Source organism: Bos javanicus, chromosome 14, assembly GCF_032452875.1.
Source record: "Bos javanicus breed banteng chromosome 14, ARS-OSU_banteng_1.0, whole genome shotgun sequence".
NCBI lineage: Eukaryota > Metazoa > Chordata > Mammalia > Artiodactyla > Bovidae > Bos > Bos javanicus.
This window is the reverse complement of record NC_083881.1, coordinates 2,966,163-2,989,702: the sequence shown is the minus strand read 5'-3', so window position 1 is coordinate 2,989,702 and position 23,540 is coordinate 2,966,163. Positions and strand designations below refer to the sequence as shown.

At 57.4% G+C, this 23,540-nt stretch overlaps 1 protein-coding gene and 1 long non-coding RNA gene across 5 annotated transcripts in view; one reads left to right on the top strand and one right to left on the bottom strand.

Annotated features, from left to right (window-relative positions):
• AGO2 (argonaute RISC catalytic component 2) overlaps positions 1 to 23,540 on the bottom strand; it is a 93,743-nt gene that overhangs the window by 19,999 nt on the left and 50,204 nt on the right. For all 4 annotated transcript variants that reach the window (XM_061438514.1, XM_061438511.1, XM_061438513.1 and 1 more), the window contains 13 exons: positions 20,710 to 20,830; positions 15,570 to 15,751; positions 13,800 to 13,936; positions 13,168 to 13,302; positions 12,441 to 12,528; positions 11,076 to 11,223; positions 10,267 to 10,386; positions 10,001 to 10,123; positions 7,326 to 7,459; positions 5,509 to 5,693; positions 4,304 to 4,463; positions 2,217 to 2,307; positions 1,517 to 1,711 (listed from right to left, as the gene is read on the bottom strand). In XM_061438514.1, the coding sequence (XP_061294498.1) occupies positions 1,517 to 1,711; positions 2,217 to 2,307; positions 4,304 to 4,463; positions 5,509 to 5,693; positions 7,326 to 7,459; positions 10,001 to 10,123; positions 10,267 to 10,386; positions 11,076 to 11,223; positions 12,441 to 12,528; positions 13,168 to 13,302; positions 13,800 to 13,936; positions 15,570 to 15,751; positions 20,710 to 20,830 (1,819 nt within the window). The remainder of the gene's footprint in view (positions 1 to 1,516; positions 1,712 to 2,216; positions 2,308 to 4,303; positions 4,464 to 5,508; positions 5,694 to 7,325; positions 7,460 to 10,000; positions 10,124 to 10,266; positions 10,387 to 11,075; positions 11,224 to 12,440; positions 12,529 to 13,167; positions 13,303 to 13,799; positions 13,937 to 15,569; positions 15,752 to 20,709; positions 20,831 to 23,540) is intronic.
• On the top strand, positions 10,838 to 13,222 carry LOC133260296 (uncharacterized). Its single transcript, XR_009740726.1, has 4 exons — positions 10,838 to 11,087; positions 11,412 to 11,788; positions 12,183 to 12,274; positions 12,507 to 13,222. It is a non-coding gene; the product is annotated as an uncharacterized LOC133260296 (long non-coding RNA).

The window sequence follows — 23,540 nt, the reverse complement described above, 5'->3', positions numbered from 1 at the left end:
GTTCAGAAAAACATCTATTTCTGCTTTATTGACTATACCAAAGCCTTTGACTATGTGGATCACAATAAACTGTGGAAAATTCTGAAAGAGATGGGAATACCAGACCACCTGACCTGTCTCCTGAGTAATCTGTATGCAGGTCAGGAACCAACAGTTAGAACTGGACATGGACCAAGAGACTGGTCCCAAATAGGAAAAGGAATATGTCAAGGCTGTATATTGTCACCCTGCTTATTTAACTTATAATGCAGAGTACATCATGAGAAACGCTGGGCTGGATGAAGCACAAGCTGGAATCAAGATTTCCGGGAGAAATATCAATAACCTCAGATATGCAGATGACACCACGCTTTTGGCAGAAACCAAAGAGGAACTGAAGGGCCTCTTGATGAAAGTGAAAGAAGAGAGTGAAAAAGCTGGCTTAAGACTCAACATTCAAAAATCAAATATCATGGCTTCCAGTCCCATCACTTCATGGCGGAGAGAAGGGGAAACAATGGAAACAGTGACAAACTTTATTTTGGGGGCTCCAAAATCACTGCAGATGGTGACTGCAGCCATGAAATTAAAAGATGCTTGCTCCTTAGAAGAAAAGCTATGACCAACCTAGGCAGCATATTAAAAAGCAGAGCTGTTACTTTGCCAACAAAGATCTGTCTAGTCAAAGCTATGGTTTTTCCAGTAGTCATGTATGGATGTGAGCGTTGGACCATAAAGAAAGCTGAATGCCGAAGAATTGATGCTTTTGAACTGTGGTGCTGGAGAAGACTCTTGAGAGTCCCTTGGACTGCAAGGAGAACCAACAAGTCAGTCCTAAAAAGAAATCAGGCCTGAATATCCATTGGAAGGACTGATGCTGAAGCTCCAATACTTTGGCCACCTGATGCGAAGAACTAACTCTTTGGAAAAGACCCTAATGCTGGGAAAGGTTGAATGCAGGAGGAGAAGGGGATGACAGAGGGTGAGATGGTTGGATGGCATCACTGACTTGATGGACATCAGTTTGAGCAAGCTCAGGGAGTTGGTGACGGACAGGGAAGCCTGGTGTGCTGCAATCCATGGGGTTGCAGAGAGTCAGACTTGACTCATTGACTGAAATGAACTGAAAATAGAAGCATTCCCACCTTGAAACCTGCTGTGATGCCTACCATCCTCTGAGTAGCACCAGGGGTTAGGGTACAAGGATACTGGCCCCTGTCTCTCCTCTCCCCTCCCCTGAAGAGTTGGTCCCCAGAACGAGTCCCCCAGCCCAGACTCCCCACAGCCTAGGAGGCAAAGCGTGGAGCCGGAACAGGCCCTGTCTGGTGCGTGCTGAACCGAACCTGCTGGACTGGCCTCGCTCGACTCTGGCCCCTGCCCCCGCCTCTCCTCCCCTCCTGCCGCAGGGTCCTGACCACCCCGCACCCCCCACGCCTACCACACAGTGACCAGATAAACCTGGGGGCAGAACAGAAATGCGAGACGCCTTCCTGCAGAGGGACGGAGAGCAGGGCGGAGGAAGCGTGGTGGCGCCCACCTGCTGGAACTGCCCCTCGGAGACGCCGTCGCGGTAGAAGATGATGCGGGTGGGCTTGAAGCGCGTGGACTTGTAGAACTGGATGAGCAGCTCGCGCACCATGGCCGCCAGGTCCTGGATGATCTCCTGCCGGTGCTGCTGCACGCGCACGGTGGCACAGTAGCGGTTTGGGTGGGCGTCCATGCTGCCCACGACCTGCGGGTGGTGGGGTCAGCAGGTGCCGAGGGCCCGTCACGGGCAAGCCCACCACCTTTACGCGGCGTCTGTGTGTGCGGCCCTGGGGTATGTGAATGCGTCCCCAAGAATGTAAGTTTGCCCAAGGGACCTAATAAAAAACTCACGACTGTTCAGAACCCCTCTTCTGCTTGTATCGGATGGGGCTGAATTACATCAGCTCAGAGGTGGCCCCTGGAGAGCCTGACAGCGTGCAAAACTCTACTAAGCACGTTGTTTTCCCCAAGCCAGGTGCACAGCCACACGCGACACCCTAAGACTCCCAGCACCAGCAGTGAGGAGTGTCCCCCAGGAACGCCGGCCTGAAAGCAGTTGCCTGCAGGTGCCAACCAGCGGGACCCAGTCAGCGTGCTGGGCACAGGGCTGCACTGGGCCGAGCCACTGCGCTTTCATCGCTAATCAATCACAGAGATGCTGGGCAGGCAGGAACACACATGGACAGAGGGACGTGGGAAGCGATACTCACGGCAGCAATGGACGGCTTCTTCCCGTCCCCGGCGGGGGGGTGAGTGACATCTGCCCCCAGAAAGATGACGGGCTGCTGGAACACCGGAGGCCTGCGGGGGAAGCGAGTGTCAGGGGCCGCGGCTCGGGGACGCCACCCGGACCTCTCAGGACACGGGCACCAGCGCTACTCTGGGGCTCTGCTTGTAAAGACTCCTCATCTCTCTGGCACAGACAGAGAACACCTTGTGGGGACAAAGAGGCTCAGGGTGAGACCTGCTTCAGAGCGACCCGGAGCGGGAGAGGCTGCAGGAGGTGGTACACTGCACCAGGGTGGTCAGGTGTGGACGGCCGCTGAGGCCGGGACCAGGGACAGGAGGGTTCTCCTCGGGGAGATGACTGAATGTTTCCAAGATAATCGTGTCCATAGAGTCCACAGTCTGCAGCCAACCTTGGACCTGCGGCCACACTGCAGGGCGCCTGGCAGACGCATTGCTCTCTACCCAACACCCCAATGTCTCCAGACATAGCCACATATTCTCGGGGGATGAATGTGTCCCAGTAGGGAAGCAAGGAGCTAGGCTGTTCTCCCAGGGTCTTCTAAATGCTGGCCACACTCCAGCAGTCACCTCCCCAAAGAGGCGGTGTTGGGGGCCTGGTTCTCCAACAGCTGGCGGGTCCCAGCCTCACCGGCTGTGCGACCGGGAGCCTTCTTGATGCCTCATCCTTCTCTCCTCCCGGACTCACGTGCTGCCCAGGTGCCCTGTGCTGAGCCCCCCAGGTACCCACTGCTCTTCCTCTTGCCCTCCCCCTCCTCTGATGGGTCCCGGGTGCACCCACACACGCAGTTCTGACTCACACCTTGAACCGGCACAACCACACCAGCCACTGGACAGTCCACTCTGCCCCCGGCTCCCCGGCTCGCCTTGTGGCAGAGCTCTGGGATTAGCTGAGCCCGTCTCCTGCCTCCAGACGGGGCCTCGTGCTGCCATGGCAACAGGACTGCTCTCTGCAAGGTCACCTGCAACCTGCACACGTCCCCCAGCCCTGTGGCCGAGAGCCTCACACCTTGTCACACCTGGCTGGTCGGTGCCATGTGGCGGCCACGCACGGGCTCCCCTTCCCTCCACGACCTTCCAACCCTGAACCCCGCAGGGCCCAGGCTTGGCCGTCCTTCCTGTCTACACTGCACCCTGCGGTGCTCTCCAGCCCAGAAGCTCTAATACCACCCGCACGTGAGGGGCCCTGAACAAGGCTCTCCAGCACAGGCTCCCCCCAACCCGCCCCTGCACCCCTGCCTCAGCTGGCGTCACCTCATCGCTCCCACAGCCCAGGGTGGGCCAATCTAGACTCCTCTTCCACTCACGGCTCTGGGTGCCCCCGGCCTAGCTCCCACCAGCAGCTCTCCTGGGACAATGCCGGCGGGCCAGAGCTGGGGTCGCCTTTCAGAACAAGGTCAGCGGGGCTACACCTGCACTTGTGAGCCTCCCCCCACGGCTGTGTTCCCCTGGAGCGAGTGCCAGGCCCCCACAGGCTCGCCCCTCAGTCTCTGAGCAGAATGACCGCCACGTTCCCGGCAGGCAGGCTGCCCTACATGGCCTGCACCCTCTGGAGCAGGCTGCTCCCGGTGTCCACACAGCCCTGCCCCCAGTGCCCAGTCTGCACCGTGTCACCTCCCCCGTGAGGCCCTCACGCTCTGGGCCCCCTTCCACTGTATCACGGCTGCTCAGCCCCCAGTGCCCCGCCCTGGCCTGGGGCCAACAGCGCCACCTCCTGCTCTGGAAGCCCCCTGTCCTGGAGCTGACCGTCGGGCACCTGGGGCGCTGGTGTGGCCCTCCTGTCTACATGGCACTGGCCACACAGCTGCCACACCTCACGTGCGGGACCCACCTCTGGATGGGGTCAGAAAGCCCTTCTCCTTGGGCTGGCACCGGTCCTCAGGGGACCTGGACCCCGAGACCAGGAGCAGCCAAGACCCTCGTCCTACTCACTTCCTGCGCCTGCCAAGCCCGGGACAGCGCTCGGCATAGCTGAGCAGAGCCGCCTCGGCACCGCCCTGCCCAAGGCGTCACCACAGCTGCCCCATGCATGGCGGAGGGCGGGCCTCACCTCCCCTGCGGCAGCAGGATGTTGTTCACGCCGCCCAGTTTGACGTTGATTTTCAGACAGAGGTTGGACAGGGTCTGCGGCGTGGTCCTCTGCACGTTCTTCATCTGCACACACTGCGTGGCCATGCCCAGCACCGTGTCTCCCACACGCTTGACCTCGGCTGCCGAGAGAACGGGGTGCTCAGCACGGCTCCCTGGCGCTCCTCTGCCCACCCCGCGCGCCTGCCGCACACGCGGCCAAGCCCGGACCCAACTCTGTGCCAGCTGCAGGGCGTCCCCCATTGGCTCAGGGAGGCCCGCTCTCAGTCAGGGGCATTTCTGCAACTTCTCCAGGCTGACAGGGCAGTGTGCACAGGGCCAGGTTGGAACCCAGGCACTCGAAACAGCAAGCAAATGCTCGAGTAGTTAAAAATATAAACCCGTGAATCCTCAGTCCCTGGCCATAGAAACTTGATGCCAAAGCGCTCTCCAGGCCTACACTCCCCTCCATTCTGGGTTCTCTTGTGAAGCGAGTGGGCAACTGCTCCCTAGACAGGCCAGCAGAGACGGGAGACCCTGCGAGAAGAGTCACCTGGGCTTCCTCCCGCTCCTGGATGCAGAGCCCATAGGAGACGGGGAAGCCAGTCAGTGAGTCAACCGCGCCTCTCTTGCCTCTGCCCCGTGGTGCCCACACACCTCCTGCACAGGGCCTCCGGTTCCCACCGGGCTTCCAGCAGACGTCTGCACATGCACCCACTTCCCCGTCTCACCATCGCTTGTCTACACCCGGGAGCTTTCCCCACCAGCGCCTGGGACTCCATCCCAGGGCTTGGAAACTCTGAGCCAGGTGGAAGTGCAACCGGCCTTCTGGCAGAAAGGACTCTGATCAAATCCCAGAGGATTCTGAGATGGCACGGCTCACAAGAGGACTGCCCCTTCCCCCCTGAGGGGATTACTGCGTGCACATCACGTGACCATTTCTCATCCAGTCGAAGTCTGTGTCGGCAGCAGACAAGGTAACCGCACGCCTGCCGCATCCCGCACCCCCTCAGGATGCCCATCTCGGGGAACCGGGGCCTCAGATAACACTGCCAAAGTGACCCTGGGCACATGTGTGGCCACAATCAGACACCACCTGGTCTCGCTCAGACACAGGCTCCTCCTGGGTGTGGCGGAGGCCTCACCACGCATCCGTAGGGCCGGGGCTGGGGCGGCACCAAGACCTACCATAAACGGGGGTCTTCCCCGGCAGGATGACCACCACCAGCTGCAGGCCAGCGTACGTGTTTTTCAAGTGCCGGAACATGGGCTCCACACTGTCTGCCCCCTGGGCATATTTACAGAAGCACGGCTGGCCCTGGATGGGCATGCCCGCGTCTCTCGAGATCTTTCTGAGCTGCTCCGTGAAGGACCTGGAGGAGCAAGGTCGTTACATGAAGAAGAACCCAGAATGCCAATGATCCAGACCCACCAGAGGCCCCAAGAAAGGGCAGTGTTAACAGATCCAGACCCCAAGCCATTTTCACTGAGCTCTGAGTCCCTGCTGAAGCCTGAGACGTGGCTGTTTCAACAAGACAACGCACAGAGGCTGCCCATGTGCTCAGTACACAGGTGCCTGAAAAGTCACGATGTAACAGGAGATGCCACATCGTGGCCCCGCCACCCCCACCAGCTGTGACCCTCCCAGGCAGCGACAGGGCTGTTCTTTCACAGTCGGGCACAAACAGCTGCCGCCCACTTGCCCACAGACGCCGAGCACTGTCAGGGCAAGGAGAGCCATGAACTGACTATCCCTTTGGATTCCCCTGGTTTATCCCATGCACACAGCTTGGACTCGGATGACATGGTCATGGGAGCAAACAAGACAGCCCACAGTTAAGAGTAGCACCAGCAGCTGCGCCTGTTACAGGCGGGGCTGGGGAGACAGATCCACAGCTTCTATTTTAAGTGCAGGGATAGAAACATCCCAGCCTTTTACAATGAAGCAAGGATACGCCAACCCACCCCAGCCAGTTAGCACCCAACCTCTGTTAGTGCAGTTAAAGAAACCCATGAGCGCGTCTCTGCGTCTACGCCCACGGGTGCACCTGCCCTGGGGCCATCTGGCGCCAGGAGAATGACACAAGGGCCCCAGACAGGAGCGGGGGAGGCAGCCTGAGGTCAGACTGTACACCCCACTCGCCCCGCTCTCTCTGCCGGCGGTGTGGGAGAAAGGGCTCTGTCCCTCATGCCAGCTCTCCAGAGCACCGAGAGACGCAGCTCCCTGGGACCAAGGCCCACTCAGACGCCCACCGGCGACTCCCTGCTCCGTGGGCCCCTCCTGCTCCCGCCCAAGGGAGGTGGGAGGCACCTTCTGTTCCCTGTTAGGTCTTGGCTGCTTGCAGAAGCATGAGCAACCAAACTCCATGTTTATGGTGCTGCTTTCAAAGTGTCTGACACTGCGTCAGGTTGGTCTGATATAGAAATGTGAATCTAAAGTGCTTTTAAAAACAGTGCTAGTTCAGTAAATACAATTTTCTTCTTTGCCTCTAGTTGGTACACTTATCGGGCTTGGCTGCTAAAGAATCCGCCTGCAATATGGGAGACCCAGGTTCAATTCCTGGGTAGGGAAGATCCACTGGAGAAGAAAGAGGTTCCCACTCCAGTATATTTGGGCTTCCCTGGTGGCTCAGCTGGTAAAGAACCTGCCTGCAATGCGGGAGACCCCAGTTCTATTCCCGGGTGGGGAAGATCCCCTGGAGAAGAGAATGGCTACCCACTCTAGCATTCTGGCCTGGAGAACCCCCTGGACTCTACAGACCACAGGGTGCATGCTCACCGTACACTTGCCGTCATTCACTGTTTTGTTTCTCACATAACCTGCTGCACCTCTGCACACTCACTCCCACAAGTCTGAGAAGCAAAGCTCCCCCTTCCTGACGGCCCACCCCGAGCAACGCCCTCTGCCAAGCCCCGCCCTCCCCGGAGAGCCTGACCTGCCCCAGCCCCTCGGAGCAGGCCTCCCCACGGCCCCCCAGGACCACGGGCCCGGCCGGCAGCCTTACTTGAGGTGCACCTCCGTGCACTGGCGCTGGGGGGCGAAGCAGGCGATGGCCCACACCTTGATCTCAATGCCCGTGTGGAACTGCTTGTTCCTCATGTCCCACACGCCCTGGACTGGGGTGGCAATCGCCTTATTCTGCAAATGGCGAGACGTTCAGAGTGAGAAGAAAACAGTCCTCTAACCCTGGATTTTGTCACTGTCCTCGCTGTGGCTGGTCCCCAAGCAGAGGGCGCCTCCTGAGGCTGAGGACCGAGCCTGTGTGCAGCCTCCAGCGCTGAGCAGTCTGCGCTGTGGGGGCCTGCGGGGGCCACCAGTGCTCACAGGAGGGCTGGACGGATGCACAGACCAAGGACGGAGGGACGGAGAGGTGGGATGGGGGAGGTGAGCTGGGCGGAGGGTGGCTGGAAAATGGGCAGAGGGATGGAGGGGCGGGAGGGGGAGCGGGGAGGGCCCAGAGCCCCACCCACCCTCACAGGTAGCCAGGAGGAACAGGAAGGCCTTCTGTCTCAGAAACAAGGATTTTCCCTCCTCCAGGACCAGCCAGGGCAGCCAGGGAAGGGCACAGAAGCAGGGCGCTTCTCCCAGCCCCGTGCCTGGGGGCGGACAAGCCAGTGGGGACCGAGTCACAGCCCCCTGTGCCCCGCTCCCCACTGCCTGCCGTTGTTCAAGCTACTCCCATTTGAGAACAGAAACAACAGATGATGCGTCTGCTTGATTCTGTCATCTCTCCACCAGAAAGGACCAGGGCTCAACACTGACTGTCACCTAAGGAATCTGTTAGCTGCCTCCAAGTGATGCTGGAGTTCGAGGGACCGGGAGGAAGGGCCGCTGGAGGGAGCAGAGCCTGTGGGCCTAAGGCCCTGCGGGACTCAAGTGTGTCTGAGTTGTGCTCATTTACTCCGTTTTTCTAATGGAAAACACTTTATTTTTCTTATTAAAGTAATACAAGTATACAGTAAAAGTCAAACATTACAGAAATGAATGTTTTTGTTTCATATTTTTTTCTAAACTAGCACCCTACTCTGGCCAGCCTCCTTCTGTAAGAGAGAGAGCCACCACCATGGTGGGCTGTTGTCAGACCCCAGACATCAGCGAATGTTGCTGGGGGACATTTAATGTTTTGTCTGACAGGACAATGGGTAGGGCCCGTGATGAGACTTGTTTGCTCCCACTATAATGGTTAAGAGATTTGGAAAATTTGTTCATTTAGAAGCATGAGAAACTTTGAATCCTTAGGATTCTAACATTCCTGCAAGGTTAAAGAGCTGTTTTGTTCTCTAGACGCCTCCTGCCTTCACTAAAGACGCAGGACCTGCAGTCCTGGCTTTACCAGGACTCACTCCTTCTGGCAGGCAAAGGGGAACTCGCCTCCCTACTGGGCTGCAGGAAGGTAGGAAGGTACCCTGGGTGCAGTGTCTGGGCTCCCAGGCACACAAGGGTGCTGAGGAGAAGCCAGGAGGCCTCCTGGAGAGAGCAGGGAGCAGCCCCAAACACCCACAGCCCAGGGGGCGTACCCCCCACAGGGGACTACCTAGCAACACTCTAGAACAATGAGGGAGCCACGTGTCATACGCACTCCAAGACCTCCTTGTGATCTGAGAGAAAACAGTAAGTTAAAAGGGGCAAGGTATAGAAGGGTATTTAATACGTTGCTATGCACACAAGAAAGAGTAAAAAAAACACATGGATAATCCCTAGGGTGATTTTACAAAGAGAACTGCCTCCTGGGAGATCAGCTGGGATGTGGGGAAAAAAGAGGTATTTTCCCCTATAATTCTTTGCATTTTTTGAACTTTTAAACATTTTCATAAATACAACTTGCATTTTAAAATAAGAAAGGGAAAAACCCGCAAACAAAACAAAATGAAAGCCTGCTACATGCCCCGCCCCCCCGGTGGAGCAGTCAGGTCGGGCGGACGCAGGCTCCCACGGTGCTCCCTGATGGACAAGCACCATGACTTCTGCGTTTTCTTCCTTTTTGGGGGCCACGTAGTGTGTAGGATCTCAGTTCCCTGACCAGGGATTAAACCCAGGTCCCGGCAGTGAAAGTATCCAGTCCCAACCACTGGACCACCAGGGAATTCCCAAAGTTGTGACCTTTGAAGTTGCGCTCCACCTCCCCCCGCCTACCCACCACCTTGCTGGAGAAAAGCCCAGGAGAAAAGAATAATTTCTCAGGAGCCCTAAGGGGCTCAAGGGTCAGGACCATACTGACCAGAGCCAGAGGTCAAACATTTGCATTAACTAAACTGAGGTACTTGTGCCCAAATACCACCCCAACAACAGTTAGAAAGCAGAGAGGCAGCAGGGAACTCGTGGACAATTTATCACTGACCGCATCCCCCTCACACAAAGAACGATGGCTTTAAAAGTCTGGTGGGGTAATAAAGTTTACCTTTAGAAAAGCAAAAGGGGGACTCAGGAAACTTTAAAGGTTCAAGGAAACCAGTCCTCTACGAAGCCCAACAGCTGTTACAGGTTCACACAGGAGCAGGAAGGACTCTACCTTGACCGTGGTCGACGCCTCTGGGGGCGGGGAAGGGGGTTAGAACTCTTCCTTGACCATGGTCTGCACCTCCAGGGGCGGGGAAGGGGGCTGGACGCTCTTGCTTCACCGTCAGCATTCGGCACACACCCCCAGCACCGCAGAGCAGCCCCGCCCAGCGCACCACCTACCCTGCCCCCGTAGAGGATGGAGGGCGGCTGGAGGACCCGTCCGGTCACGTCTGTCATCTCGTCTTTCACCATGATTCCAAATTCACGAACGTATGGATCTGTATTGAAACTGGCACTTCTCATCTTGAAAGGGAAGAGAGAAGAGGCTCAGGGTCGGGGGCCGATCTTTGCTTCCTTCCAGAAGCCGCGTCTGTCCAGAGCACCGGGGTGCCATGCCCGGGGACCCCGTCCCCACCCGAGGCCGGCACCCACGATGGGACGCTCACCAGCTTGCTAATCTCTTCCTGCCGGTCGGGGGCCGACCTGGCCGTCGCTCTGATCATGGTTGAGGTCTGATTGTCGGTCAGCTTTTTTATGCATCTCTGTCCTGCCACTATGTTGCAGACCTGCGAGGAGACACGGGAGCTGGGGTCAGCAGGGGCCGGGGGGCGGGCGGGTCTGGGCTGAGCACAGACACTGGTGGGGCGGGGGCGGGGATTGGTTCCTGAGATCCACCAGGAACGGCAGCCCCGAGGAGGCCCTCCGGTCCACAGCAGAACCCCCGAAGGAAACCCGGTGTAACACAGACAGAGCCCGGGGACTGCGCAGGGAAAGCGACACAGCTGCAGGGCGGGCGGGCCTGGGGCTTCAGCACGGCTGTGTGGGCCCAGTCCGCAGACAGGAGCGTTAGCAGAGCTTCCTGGGAAGGGAAGCTGTCTACCTTCTGGACACAGACGGGAAAAACCCAACCATGGCCCAGATGTTCAAGCAACCGGACAAGCACTGAGAATTTAGAACACTAACAGAAAATAGTTAGAACTCGGATCTCCATTTCAGTATTTGATCTTTTCCCGGGTGATTATTCTTCAAACTCCAAAATCCAAAGTAGTGGATTTTACACTTCCTGTCCCAGGGGTCTTCTGGGCACACATACACATGATCTTGACCTTCACACAAATCCTATGAATTACCAAACCCATCTTATTATTAATGCGAAAACAGGCTAGACCACGTCTGTGAACCTGCCTGAGGTCCCACAGTGGCGGGAGTCACAAAGTTTGGGCCCAGCACACAGAGACAGAGGGCGGGGGCTTGCCTCCAGGGGAAGGTAGGTGTGTTTCTGCTCCTGTCCGACTTGTAAACATGGGAGGTGGGGGTAGCGCAGAACCAGCTTGTGCCTGTCCTTGAAGTACTGGGCCACCGTGCACTCCACCGTCTGCCCGCTCTCCTGCTGCAGCGGGAACCTAGGGGAGAGAGACGGCTCAGGCCCGGAGCCCGCCGCGGGCCCCACGCACCTGCTCACGCAGCCTTCCTGGGTCTGCTTTCTCAGGGATGGAGGAGATGGAGGGCCACCCAAAGCAGTCAAAACCACACCATGCCCTCTGGGTCATTGGGAACATACCCAAGTCCCAAACTTTTGTTTTATCTCCAGAGTCAGAAAGGGAAAAATACCCCCCCACTCACGATATGCAGTAATCACAAGAGACACCTACATCTAGGGGACTTGGAAAGGATCCGGACAAAGACAAAGCCAGGAAGAACGGCCTGTGTGCATTCCAGCCCGCCTCGCACCGACTCTGAAAGTTGTTCACAGGCTGCGTGCTCCATGAGCCCGCCCCAGACAATCTGAGACCTTCCAGACAGGACGGCAAAAGGGATAAGCAGCGTCTGCTTGGGCCTCTGCGGTCACACAGGCTGGGCTGGGGCCAAGGGTGCCGGGCACGGGGACCAGGACACAGGCTCACCCTGGCCACCTGCTGCACGAGGCCCTGGGTGCCCTGCTATAACCAGTGCCCAGCGACACACCAGGTGCTTCTCCTGGAATGACCACGAAATAAACTAACAAGTCCCCACTAGAGCCAGGAGGCCCCAGGTGGGGTGAGGGGGCCACACAGCTTAGACAGCAGGGCCCCCGTGTGGCCAGGATGCCTGCTACCTCGACGGGGACCCTGCCTGCCTGTGCTGTGACAGGGCACCCTGCAGAGGCCGAGTCCAGGCAGTGTCCACTCGCGCCCACCACCCTGCCCGGCCCCTGCTCACTGCAGAGGACTGGACAGTGAGCCCACACAGCCCTTGTCGCACTGGTGACATTCAGGAAAACTGATGGGGAGTCCCCACCCACCCCGGGGAGTCCCCAGCCACCCCGGGGAGTCCCCACCCACCCCACCACATCCAATCTCATCCCCGCTACTGCCTCCAACAGGTGGGATTTCATAATTTCATCCCACGATGTGAAGTATGGATCGACTAAGCCAAAGGCGCACTTCCAGAAGTCACCATGCAGAGTCTGGACTTGTGAGTGACAGAGGAGGCCGGGGCTGGGGGGAGTCTGAAGGGACGGTCACTTATGTCTGGTGGCTGGGGGGAGCCTGGGGGGACTCGCGTGTGGTGGCTAGGGGGAGCTGGGGGGGAGCCTGGGGGGACTCGCGTGCGGTGGCTAGGGGGAGCTGGGGGCACTCACGTCTGGTGGCTGGCCGGCCTCCGGGTCACGTTGCACACGCGGTACTTCCTCTTCATCTGCCCGCAGTGCGTTATCTCCACCTTTAGACCTGAGGACACAGAGCAGCTGGGCTTCAGCATCAAGACTCGGCCTGGCCTGTCACCACACCCCACTGACAGACCACTGGATTTCAGGGTACCATCACCCGCAGACCCACAGGGCCTGGGGCTGGGCTGTCTCACACGCAGGGGTGCCCCCGGCCCAGGGGTGGCGAAGCCCGAGGACTGTGCTCAGAGACAGTGGACGACGTGGGCTCTGCTGAGAGCGTGGCGTCCGCGCCCATGGCCTTCTGTGCTTCCTGAGGGGCTATTTTTAGCAGAAAGCCCTGCTGCTGGCTTCTGTACACCCCCGGGAAGCACAGGTGCTGACGGCCAGGCTCCGGGGCATTTCAGCAACCAGATGGCGGGCAGGAGGGCCCAGCCCGACCACGGTGCCCTGGACTGCACTTCCTTGAGTGGAGACCAAGCTTGATGCGTACAGACACCCCAAGTAGAGAGGAGCCAATGTTCTGGAACGTCTGAGACGCTGGTTAAGTCGTGCTGCTGCCCTGGGCTGCTCCGCGCTCAGACATCACGGGCCACCCTGTCCCTGTGTTGACGAGTCTGACGTTGACTGACCCTGCCTCCAAGGAGAAATGTGGGCCCCCTTGGCCGTGTGCCCCTCGGGTCTAAGGCAGGCAGCTGCTTACCTTTGATTTCTTTGGTAAACTTGACCCTTTGGGAATCTGTCAGAGGTTTCTGTTGTTCTTCAATACTTTTAAAATCCAAGACTTCACAAACAAACTCAATGACTGGCTGTGCCTTATAGAACGCTGTTGCCGAGACTGTGGGCGGGAAGAGAAGAGCACAGACATGACGGGGTCTGCCTGGTGCAGCCCCTTCCACAGCCGAGCCCCGGGCCAGGCAGGAGGGCACCTGGCCTCCGCACCCCCTGACCATGGAGCAGACTCGGCACGGGGGTGTGGCAGTGGGGACTCGCGCTGGGGCACGGACTGCCACTGCCCACTCTAGCCAGGGCAGCGCTAGGGGCTGACAGAGGCTAAGGTCACCTCTGAGAGTAAAACTGGGCTTTACAGCCACAAGTCGTGGGTTTTCTGGCAGTTTCTGACCACCTCCTGGCCTCCATCTCGCTGAAGTTTATCCAACACAAGGGCAGCTGGGAGCCCCCGCAGCACCGAGCCACTGTCTGGGGAAGGGACCCTGCAGAGGCTCTGACGGTCAAGCCTCAGCGCTGCTGCCCTTGCTCACGAGCAGGTGCATGCAGAACTGGCCCCAGGGGCCCTGCTCCTGAACCCCACCCTGGCACCGGGGCTCTGCTTACCATCGATATTCAGCATCATCTTCCAGAGAGAAGGCCGGACGGACTGATGGAAGCCAAACCACACCTCTCGGCCCCCGCCCAGTGGGTTGGAGCAGCCCTCAGATGCCGTGAAGAAGGAGCGGCCCACGGGGGTGTACCTGGAACAGGAGCCTCGTCTAGGGGGGCTGGCGGGCACACACCCTGAGGATGGCCAACATGTGGAGGACACGCGGGAGAACGTCCCCCTGAGAGCTGAGGGCACGTGGCCTGGTCCTGCCTCCCGTTTCCCACAGGACCCTCCCACCTCGGCGCCTTGTCTGCAGCCAGCACATCACACCTTTCTTGGGCGGAGTGGGCTGGGGTGCTAGTGCAGGTGGCCACGGTCGGCCAGCTGGACAGGCCCTGCCCGGGCCTCAGGGAGTCTGGCGCTGAGGCCAAGGATCTCTCGTAGACCAAGCCCCCGGGCCACGCCCGTTCCCTCAGCTCAGCTCCTCCACAGGGCGGAGAGGGAGACGCTGAACTCAGACCTCGCTTGGGGATGATGGGTCTACGTGTGGAAGGATCCACACCCCTCCCAGGGCCAGTTCCCGCCAGGGCTCAGAGCTAGAGGCCCCCACACTCTCAGGGCAGCAGTCAGCAGCTGCAGTATGGCTGAGAGTCCCCAAGGGAAGACCCTGCTGCCTGTAGACGAAGCCACCACCCAGGACATGCAGCCCGCTCTCGACCTCCCCTCAGATGTGCTCATCCTGCCTCTTTCTCCACTTTTCCCAAAGACTTTCTTCCTGATGATAAAGGTAATGGTGATTAATTCAGAGGGATTCGGGGGGTGGGGAACAATCACAGCACTTCCTGCTGCTCACTTAAAAAATGGATTTGACACTTTGGCAACAACCCTTAGGTGTCGTTTTTGTTTTACTTTCACCTACCTACCTTCTCCCCCAGCAACAGTTCCGAGCAGTGACAGACTACATTTGGGGGTGGTGGGGACCCCTGTCCTAACGGACAGCCTGCTCTGTCTGCAGAACAGCAGGGCCCCCTGTGAAAACCCACCCGGCTCTTCAAGGCGCCTCCTCTTACACTCACATCTCAGAGTTCTGGTCAGGGTTGGGAAAGCGCAGTTTGGAGGTTCATTTCAGTTTCAAGTGTTCTTTCTTATACTTAATCATTCACACAGTTCCTGAGGTCCCACTGTGCGGGACGCATGTGGAAGGAAGAGGCGACCCCAGGAGAAGCCCAAGCTTCCACACGGGCACCTGTGCAACTCGAGCCTCTGTGTGGTCAATTACGAGCCGTCCAAGTGTCCCAGCAGGTTCAAATGCCGTGATAAGTGGGGGAAAAACACCAGAGGACAGAGCCAAAGTGGGAAACCCCCAAGGCCCTCAAAGGCTCCCCCACGTGGCGCAGGCCAGCTGAGCACAGCGCTGGAACACGGGTGCACGGGCGACCAAGAGACGGGACCTAGCTCATGTGCCGGGTGGAGTGACCACGCGCCCGGAGTCAGGGAGTGTGTGTGCCTGTCTTGGGACACAGGAAGGGGGTGAGTGCAGCTCCTGGGGGTCCTGGGCAGCTCTTCTTTCCCCGGTGGGACTGTGTGTGCCCGACTGAGACTCCGCCAGTGCGTTTTCCTGACAGGCACTGCTGCTGCTCTCGTCCTATAAACCCGTGTGTGCCACCACCCTGACCCCCAGGCCCAGAGCATCCTGGGAGAGCAGATTCACGTTCTCAGGAAACGGAGGCATTGGAGGCAGACCCTCCTGCTCCTCCGGCCCCCACCCCACAGGCGGTCCTCACCTCATGGACGGCAGATGCCTCATGACCACGTCCAGGGCCTGGATCGTCTCGAAGGGGACGCTGGGCAGCCGCCCCGAAAGTGCATCGTGTAACGCCTGTAAGCTCACGCAGGACACCCACTTGATGGACACCTTGAAGATGCGGTCCTTCCCTTCTCCCGGCAGCGTGACCTCCAGCTCCACCTGGGAGGGGACCCGAGCACACGGCTACTCAAGCTTTCTTCTGAGGAAGCCAGAGTGGGGAGCTTCCACGGCCCTGAAAGGCGCCTCCCCGTGGCCAAGCCAGCAGAGCACAGTTTCCGTACAAGTTTCCCCACTCAGCCCTGCTCAGCTCCTCCACAGGGCGGAGAGGGAGACCCTGAGCTCAGGCCTGGCTTGGGGGTGGTGGGTCTGCATGTGGAAGGCTCCGCACCCCTCCTGGGGCCAGCTGGCTTCCAGAGCCCCCGAGGTCAGCGAGACTCAGCCAGTCCTCCACCCAAGGGCACAGGGACGGGCGTGCCCCCCACCCGGAGGCCCCGACCTCCCAAGCCTGAGCAGAGACACAGTGGCGGCCGGAGCCAGGGGCCAGCACTGCTGGGGGCTGGGCGGCTTCCACAAGGAGGAAACCCCAGGACGGGGAAAGCGGGACGCAGGCACAAACAAGGCTGCTCTTGGGACGGAGGAAGGGGGTGTGGGCAGCTCTCTGGGGGTCCTGGGCAGTTATTCTTTCTCGGGTGGGACTGAGAAGACTGCAGAGGATCTGGGGTGGGGGGTTCCTGTTTCCTGGGTCTCCGAGTCCATAAGCTAGTTTTACAGTGAATAAGTCATGAGCATGAGCCTTCTCAGAACAGACTCGAGACAAAACAGAGCAAGACACTAACAATGATCGAGATGGACGGACGTTTCCAACCTTTCTGTCGGATTAGACTTGTCACCAGTACGACGCGGGGAGACCACAGCCACTCAGTGGAGGATGTGGACAGCAGGGACATCATACCCCAGGCTCGACCTCGGGCAAACAGGCCGCAACACTGCTGCAGGGCTGTCCGTGTCCACCCGTGCACAGAGGTGCCACGGGACCAGCATCACCAGGGCCAAGAAGGCAGAGAAAGCAGCTTCAACCACCACCACGAAAGGGCAGACGGGGGCCAGTGTCAAAGGCCCTGCCGATGGCTGGGGGGGCTCACTCTCACTCTCATGCCCCCGCCCCCAACGCCTGCACTACCCTCACTCACCCCCGCCCTCGGGGGGCTCACTCTCACTCTCATGCCCCCGCCCCCAACGCCTGCACTACCCCCCACTCACCCCCCGCCCTCAGGGAGCACTGCCTCTTACACCGCTATCCCTCTGAGACACCCCAGAGCAGCACCCAGACCATGTGGAGCCCTGCATGCCTAGGACGCATGCAGGCCCCAAATCAGACACGGCCCGGGCTCCATCCAAGGATCAGCAGAGCGTGAGAAAGGAGCCCGTTCTTCCCAGGGGATGGATTTCAAGCACCTAACACTCAACAGAAGCTGGCCACAGAGGGCAGTGACGGAAGATTCGTCTCAAGACAGAGGACATGTTAAGGGTGCACACATAGCCGGCAAAAGCCGTCAAGAGAGCACCAGCTTAACCGGAGTCGTCAGGACGGGGGCTGTGGGGGCAGCCGGGGAGGCGTGGGGGAGGCGTGAGTGCGGCCGCAGAGCGCAGCCAGGAGGCGGCGGGGACTCACACCCGCTCCCCTCACACACTGACTCCAGAGGGCACGTCACGCCCGCTGTGCTCGGGAACCGGTGCTAAATTAGATGCCTGTTAACGTCATTCTTCAGAAATGCCTCCATAATCCCACCAAGTGGGGATTCGGTGGGGCGTTTCCCTTCAGGAAGAGGTCCTCCTGTTTTCAAGTAGAGTCCAGACCAGCCTCCTCTCAGTCCCCGGCAAAAAGGGAAAGGAAGAAGCTCCAGGCTCTGCGACATTCTCCGTCGGACACGCCTCAAGCGGCCGCCCTCTGCAGCCGGCTCCTCTGGGATATCGTCTCTAACGCAGGACAGCGGGCGGCCCCCGGCGTCACAGACGCCGTGCACACGAGGACGTCAGCGCACGAGGACGCCAGCGCACAGGAGCCGTGACCAGGAAGACGTCCCCTGCCACCTTTTCACCATGGGCAGCGTCAGCAGAGGCATCACAGCAGGCCTGGAAAACGGGAGATGGCCCCGAGGGCCGACCTCTGCAGACAGACGCAAGTCACACGCTGGGTCCTTCCTGTCTGAGCATCACCGGGGTGACAGAGCAGAGTCCCGCCTGGAGCCGCTGTGTGGCTGGAGGGAGCAGCAGAGAGGGCCGGGAGCACTGCTCGCCACGGGCTCTGCTCACCCAGATGTCCACAGACCCGCAGGGAGGGCACCACGGGCAACAAGCGAACACGCTCCTGGCCGCAACTCACATCGCATCCCTGCTGACGACAAGCCAGGAGCAACACCTGCACGGCGAGCAGCCCAGACAGCTCCTCAGTCTCCTGCACGGAGAAGGGAAGGTGGACCTGGCATGCAGGGGCTTTCAGCCAGCACGGGGTTGGCACGGAGGAGGGAGGGCTGGCAAGAGAGATGAGGAGTGGAGGACAACAGCTGCCCGCCAGGGGTCCAGGACCCAGGCATGGTGTGGACACCCCAGGCAGCCGCACCCCAGGGGCAACTGGGGACATTAAAGGATTTCCTCTTACTACACAAGTGCCTGTGATGCAAAAAAAAGTAGTGTATGGGAAAAAAAGCACACATAAAAGGGGAAAAAAAAAAAGACGACACTGCTTCAAGATGTGAACGTATGGGAATAGAAAAGGGCAGCATCTCACGTGAGCTCCCAAACGGAAGAAGAGATTAATTTCTGCACCTTGCAAATATGTGACAGACATTACAGGTGACTGGAAGGAGGGCTCTGGAATCTGGAGACTCCACCCAAACCAGACCCTGAGGCTGTGGTCAGGTTCTCTAAGCCCGCTTGAGGAAAGGATGAAGATGGGTGGGCTTCAAGCTAGGAGACACCAAGTGGCTCAATGGTGAAGAATCGGCCTACCAACACAGGAGACGCGGCTTCGATCCCTGGGTCAGGAAGACCCCCTGGAGGAGGAAATGGCAACCCACTCCAGTCTTCTCGCCTGGAGAATCCTATGGACAGAGGAGCCTGGCGGTACAGTCCATGGGGTCGCAAAGACTCGGACACGAGTGCACGCACATGCAAAGTGCCCACCAAAACCTGGTGAGATGCCCAAAGTGCTGCTGTGGGTACCGGACACCCCACACGAGCAGCGGTTAAGACGACAGAAGCAAACCCTCAGACCTGCAACCGTCACTGTTAGCAGCTGCTAAGTATGTGCTATGTCCCCAGCGCTGTAACTAAGTACTTTAAACCCTGACGCCCCTCCCTGCCCTGGGTGGGCATCACTCAGGAGAGCTGCTTAAAGCTGAAGACACCGCAGATCCGGAACCAGAACCAGCACTTAACAGAGGCCCCAGGGCTATGGGGGAAACACGAAGAGCGGAGATGCCGTCTCAGGGAGCATTCGCTCACTGGCAGGGGCACAAGCACACCACCTTCCATTTTACAGGGTGGCAGGAGAGACAGCTCACCCGAGGCCCCACCACTACTCAGGGACAGGAAGGCACTTGGCCCACACCCACTACCACCCCGCGCCCGTGTCGACGTCGACAACGACGTGTCTCAGCTCTGACCACCACACATCCTCCCCCATCCCTTCTCAAGGAAAATATTCCTCAGGCCCCCCAGTCCCTAATTATAAATACGAACAGACAACACTGTGAGTAAACTCCTTAGGCTTTTCTTTCTTATACAACTTAAAGAAAAACAAATGTGCAAATTAGACGCAAAACTTTATAACTAATACACTGTAAATGGAATGTATTGCATGGAATTCTCTAGGCAAGAAGACTGGCATGGGTCCACCCATTCCCTTCTCCAGGGATAGAATTCGGGTCCCCTACATTGCAGGCAGATTCCTTCCCACTTGAGCACGAGGGAAGCCCCATTTCAAAGGCAGAGAGCATGTTCATTTGCAAGAGATGGTTCTGCTCAGCTGACTGGCTGGCATCAGGTCCCCAGAACCAGGCAGGGCTGGTGAGAGGCAGGTTGTTATCTCAGGGGTCCTCATCACTGCCCCGCCCAGCCTCGGCCCTAACGGAGGCCTCCTATCAGAGCACCACAATTTCTAGCCATGCTGCTGGGAGCTGAAACAATCGGCCCTGCTGGCCATCCAGCCCAATAGAGGAGCTTAGTCATTTTAAGATTATCATTAAAATGCAAAAGCAAAACCACAATGTTCTGTCTGCAGAGAACTTGCAAGTCACAGGCAGTAGCCTCAGATCTCAGATCCTCTAAGCTCTGAGCTATTTTTCTTCTCAGGGACTCTCTTGGTAAGAGGCTAACTGTATAGGTCATTCCTTAAGGGAATCAGCTTTTACATTCTTATTGGGATAATTGTTCAATTACTTGTTTGTGTTTTGATGTCCTTCTCCCCCTCCTGCCCCCCAGTACATGTAAAAATGATTTCCACGCCTTCTTTGGTCTTCCTCTCTTACAAACAACACCTATCATCAAAGCAGGGCAGCCCAGTGATTGGAAGACGTGCCAAGAAGTGGCAGCTGCTAGGCAGAAGGGTTACCGCTTTTTAAATAAAGCCACAGCAAGGATAAAGACAATAAGGAGAGGTGACATATTAATTCAACCTCGACTCCCAGGTTGATGAATCGTGGTATCACTTTGGACGAATCGCTGGTTACAGCCGAGTGACCACTTGCTTTTGCTGCCAACATCGCACTCGTCTACACCTGCACGAACACACTTCTCTCTAGGTCTTCACACACCCACCCCATGATGCAGGCTCCTATCTGGGGTTGGCCTGGAGCATGCGCACACGTGTGTGGTTCACATTTAAAAGTTTCATGGTTTCGGGATGTTCTCAGTTTCTCTCTCTGGACTCAGATGATGTCACCCTCTGCCGCTGCAAACCACAGCCCACAGAAGGTGGCGTCCTCGGACCCTACCATGAAGCACACGACCGCTGGGGGCTCTCTGCCCCTGGGGGAAGTGACTCGGCATGTGACGAGAGGGACAACAGGCTTGACCTCTCACACACTGATCCATCCAACCCGCCTCCATGAGCTCACCTTATCCCTCCCGATCGGAAGGGGCATCGCTGTGTAGAGATTCTTCCTTCCGTCAAACACTGGTTTCCGATCCCCAAAGATCTGTGTTTTAAAGTGCTGAACCATATGTTCCACTATTTCCCTGAAACAAGACAGAATAGGAGCAAAACGTCAATAAAACCAGGCAAAGGGCATACAAGGATGACATTCTTTTGACAATGGTTTTTAAGCAATTTTGATAAGCCCTGTGGCTTGTTTTAATAACCTGACTTTCAACTTACTTCTACAAGAAACCAAACTAGACCCTTGGGTGGTTTACACTCACTCACCCTGAGGCTCAAACACAGGAGAACCCCTTCCACGACCTCACTGTGCATGCACATCCAGCAGACAGTGCGCCCCGTCCTGAGGCTGAGGGCCCTGCCCTCTGACAGAGCACCCCGGCCCACGGACACTGGTGGCCGGCGCGGCCTGGCCTCGCGCTTCTGTGACCCGCAGCAGAACACGCTTTGGGTACTGCTGCCTTTTCAGTCTGGGCTCTGGAACAAAAACCCTGAACCTGACATGGAGGTTTGCTGTTGTAAGCGACAGAGATTCTGGGGCGGTGAGCTCCTCGGGCAGCAGGAACCTGGTGGGCACGAAGCAGCTGTTCTGCTGTGAGGTTTGAGGACCAAACGGGCTGTGACCCCACCTCGCCCTGCTTCGCCTACCTGTCCACCCACCAGCCTCTCTGCACACCCGGCACAGCATCACTGCACGCCCACCTCCTGACTCTGTCAAGGGCAGAGGACGGGGAGGCGCACCGGAGCTCAGCTTTGCTGTAAGCCTCTGCCTCTGCTTCGCTGGCTTCACGAGGAACGCACCAAGCCTCTGACACCCACCGAGAGAGCCTAGCCCGGAAGGTATGAAGCCACCAGGACAGCTGGTGCCACTCTGACCCCATCCCACCGCCCCGACCAGCAGCCGGGGTGCAATCTCCCCTGCCGCTCCACAGACTACCCTGGGCCACCCACGACAAGGCGGCCGCTTCCTCCACGCTGTCTCTAGACCACTGCTCCCCAAGCTTCGAGGACCCCATCTTCTTGGTCAAGACTTCACCATCAACTCAAGGTCCAGATGGCTCTATTGGGACGTTCCACCCACATTCAAAGAACAAATCACCCAACCGAATTCAAGTTTATTGTGAACAGAATTAAGAGGGCACAACCCCCAACTTTTCTCTTAAACACGACGAGGCAATTATGGGACAACCTCACTTATAAACACAGATACAGAACAAAATAAGAGAAAGCCCCACCCTTCATGGCTCCTCTCTCCCCCAGGATTGGAGTAAATCAGTCAAACCAATGTGGTCCTCCCTAAAGGGAGCATGATCTATTACAATGAAGAGCGGACTTCACCACAGTCAAGTGTGCAGGGCATGAGGGACAGGGGACAGCTAGTTCCGAGGGGCATACACGATTCTTTTATTGGGGCGCTGAAAACACTGTAAGATGTTTAAAAACAAAACCACCAACCGACAAACCATATTCATGGACAGGAATATTCAATTTCCCAAACAAATTCACTCTTTCAATCTCAATAAAAATCCAGAGGGGCTAATTTTTATCTGACAAGATTTAATAAACTGTAAAGTGTATTTGGAAATAACGAAGGATTAAGGCAGGGAGGAACAGACAAGCTGAACTCAGGAGAGGCTCGAGGACCCAGAAAATGAGCCATAGATGCAGACATTTCACCTCTGAGAGAAGGAGCAAGAGACAGGACAGAGCACGCATGAAGCGACCTAACAAAACAGAAAGGCTCGCTGAGACAGGAGACACACATGTGACTTCAGGGCTGATGAGTGAAACAGGTGAGGAAGGCTGAGAGCGATACAAACTCCCAGGTACAGAAATACATGTCGCTAAACACTTCTAATGTATTCTTTGGTTAATTTCTAATTACACAGATTTTTGCATTAACACCTTCTCATTGTGAATTTCAAATATGGATAATGCTCTAAGTCTGCCCAGACCACCTCTACTTCAGTTCTCTTCTCGGAAGCAACCTTATTATCTTCAAACCTACGCATTTTCTATAAATACATTGGTACATTAAAAAAAAAGAAAACAAACAACGTATTGTTTTTTTAAACACATGGCTCTGGAGCTCGCTGTTGTCCCAGGATGTGTGTAAGACCTTCCCTTGTCGTTACGTACACAAAGGGGCACCGAGCCGAGAGACAGAAACGCCGCTGTACCACGTTCTGTACCGTAATACGACAAACCACATGGCTGTCCGTTTCCAGGTGTGGGATTCATGCTGTGAAGCTCCATTTCCCTGCTGTCCGTGGTTTCACAGTGTTCTACGGTGTGTTTATTTAACCATCCCCAGTGGGTGATTTGAAATGATTTCTTTTCCCTCTCTTTTTGCCATGACAATATTAGATGTGCTTGTACACATCTCTTTGGGATAAACACTTAGAAGCAGAATTGGTGAGTCAAAGGTATATGGGGCACTAAGCCACCTTCTGAGAAGTCTGGACGGGTGCACATCTCCTCCCATGAGCAGCAGGCTGCAAACCGCACGGCCAGGCTGCACCGCCCACGCTTCCCCTGCACAGACTGAGCTCCTGCTCCGTGTTCTTCAGGAGCCACTTGACCAGGCTCAAGAGGAGTAAGAGGGAAGGGACAGTCAGAGATCAGGAGCACACCTTCTTCCTTCAAGCCACCCATCCTGTGCGTCTGAGAACGGAAGTACTAATTCTGACCTCCTGGCAAGGTTTCCGGTGCTGGCGGAAAGGCCTGCATGGCCTGGACCAGCCCTGGGCACTGGCTGCTGCCGGCGCCCAGCTGCAGCCACAGTGACAC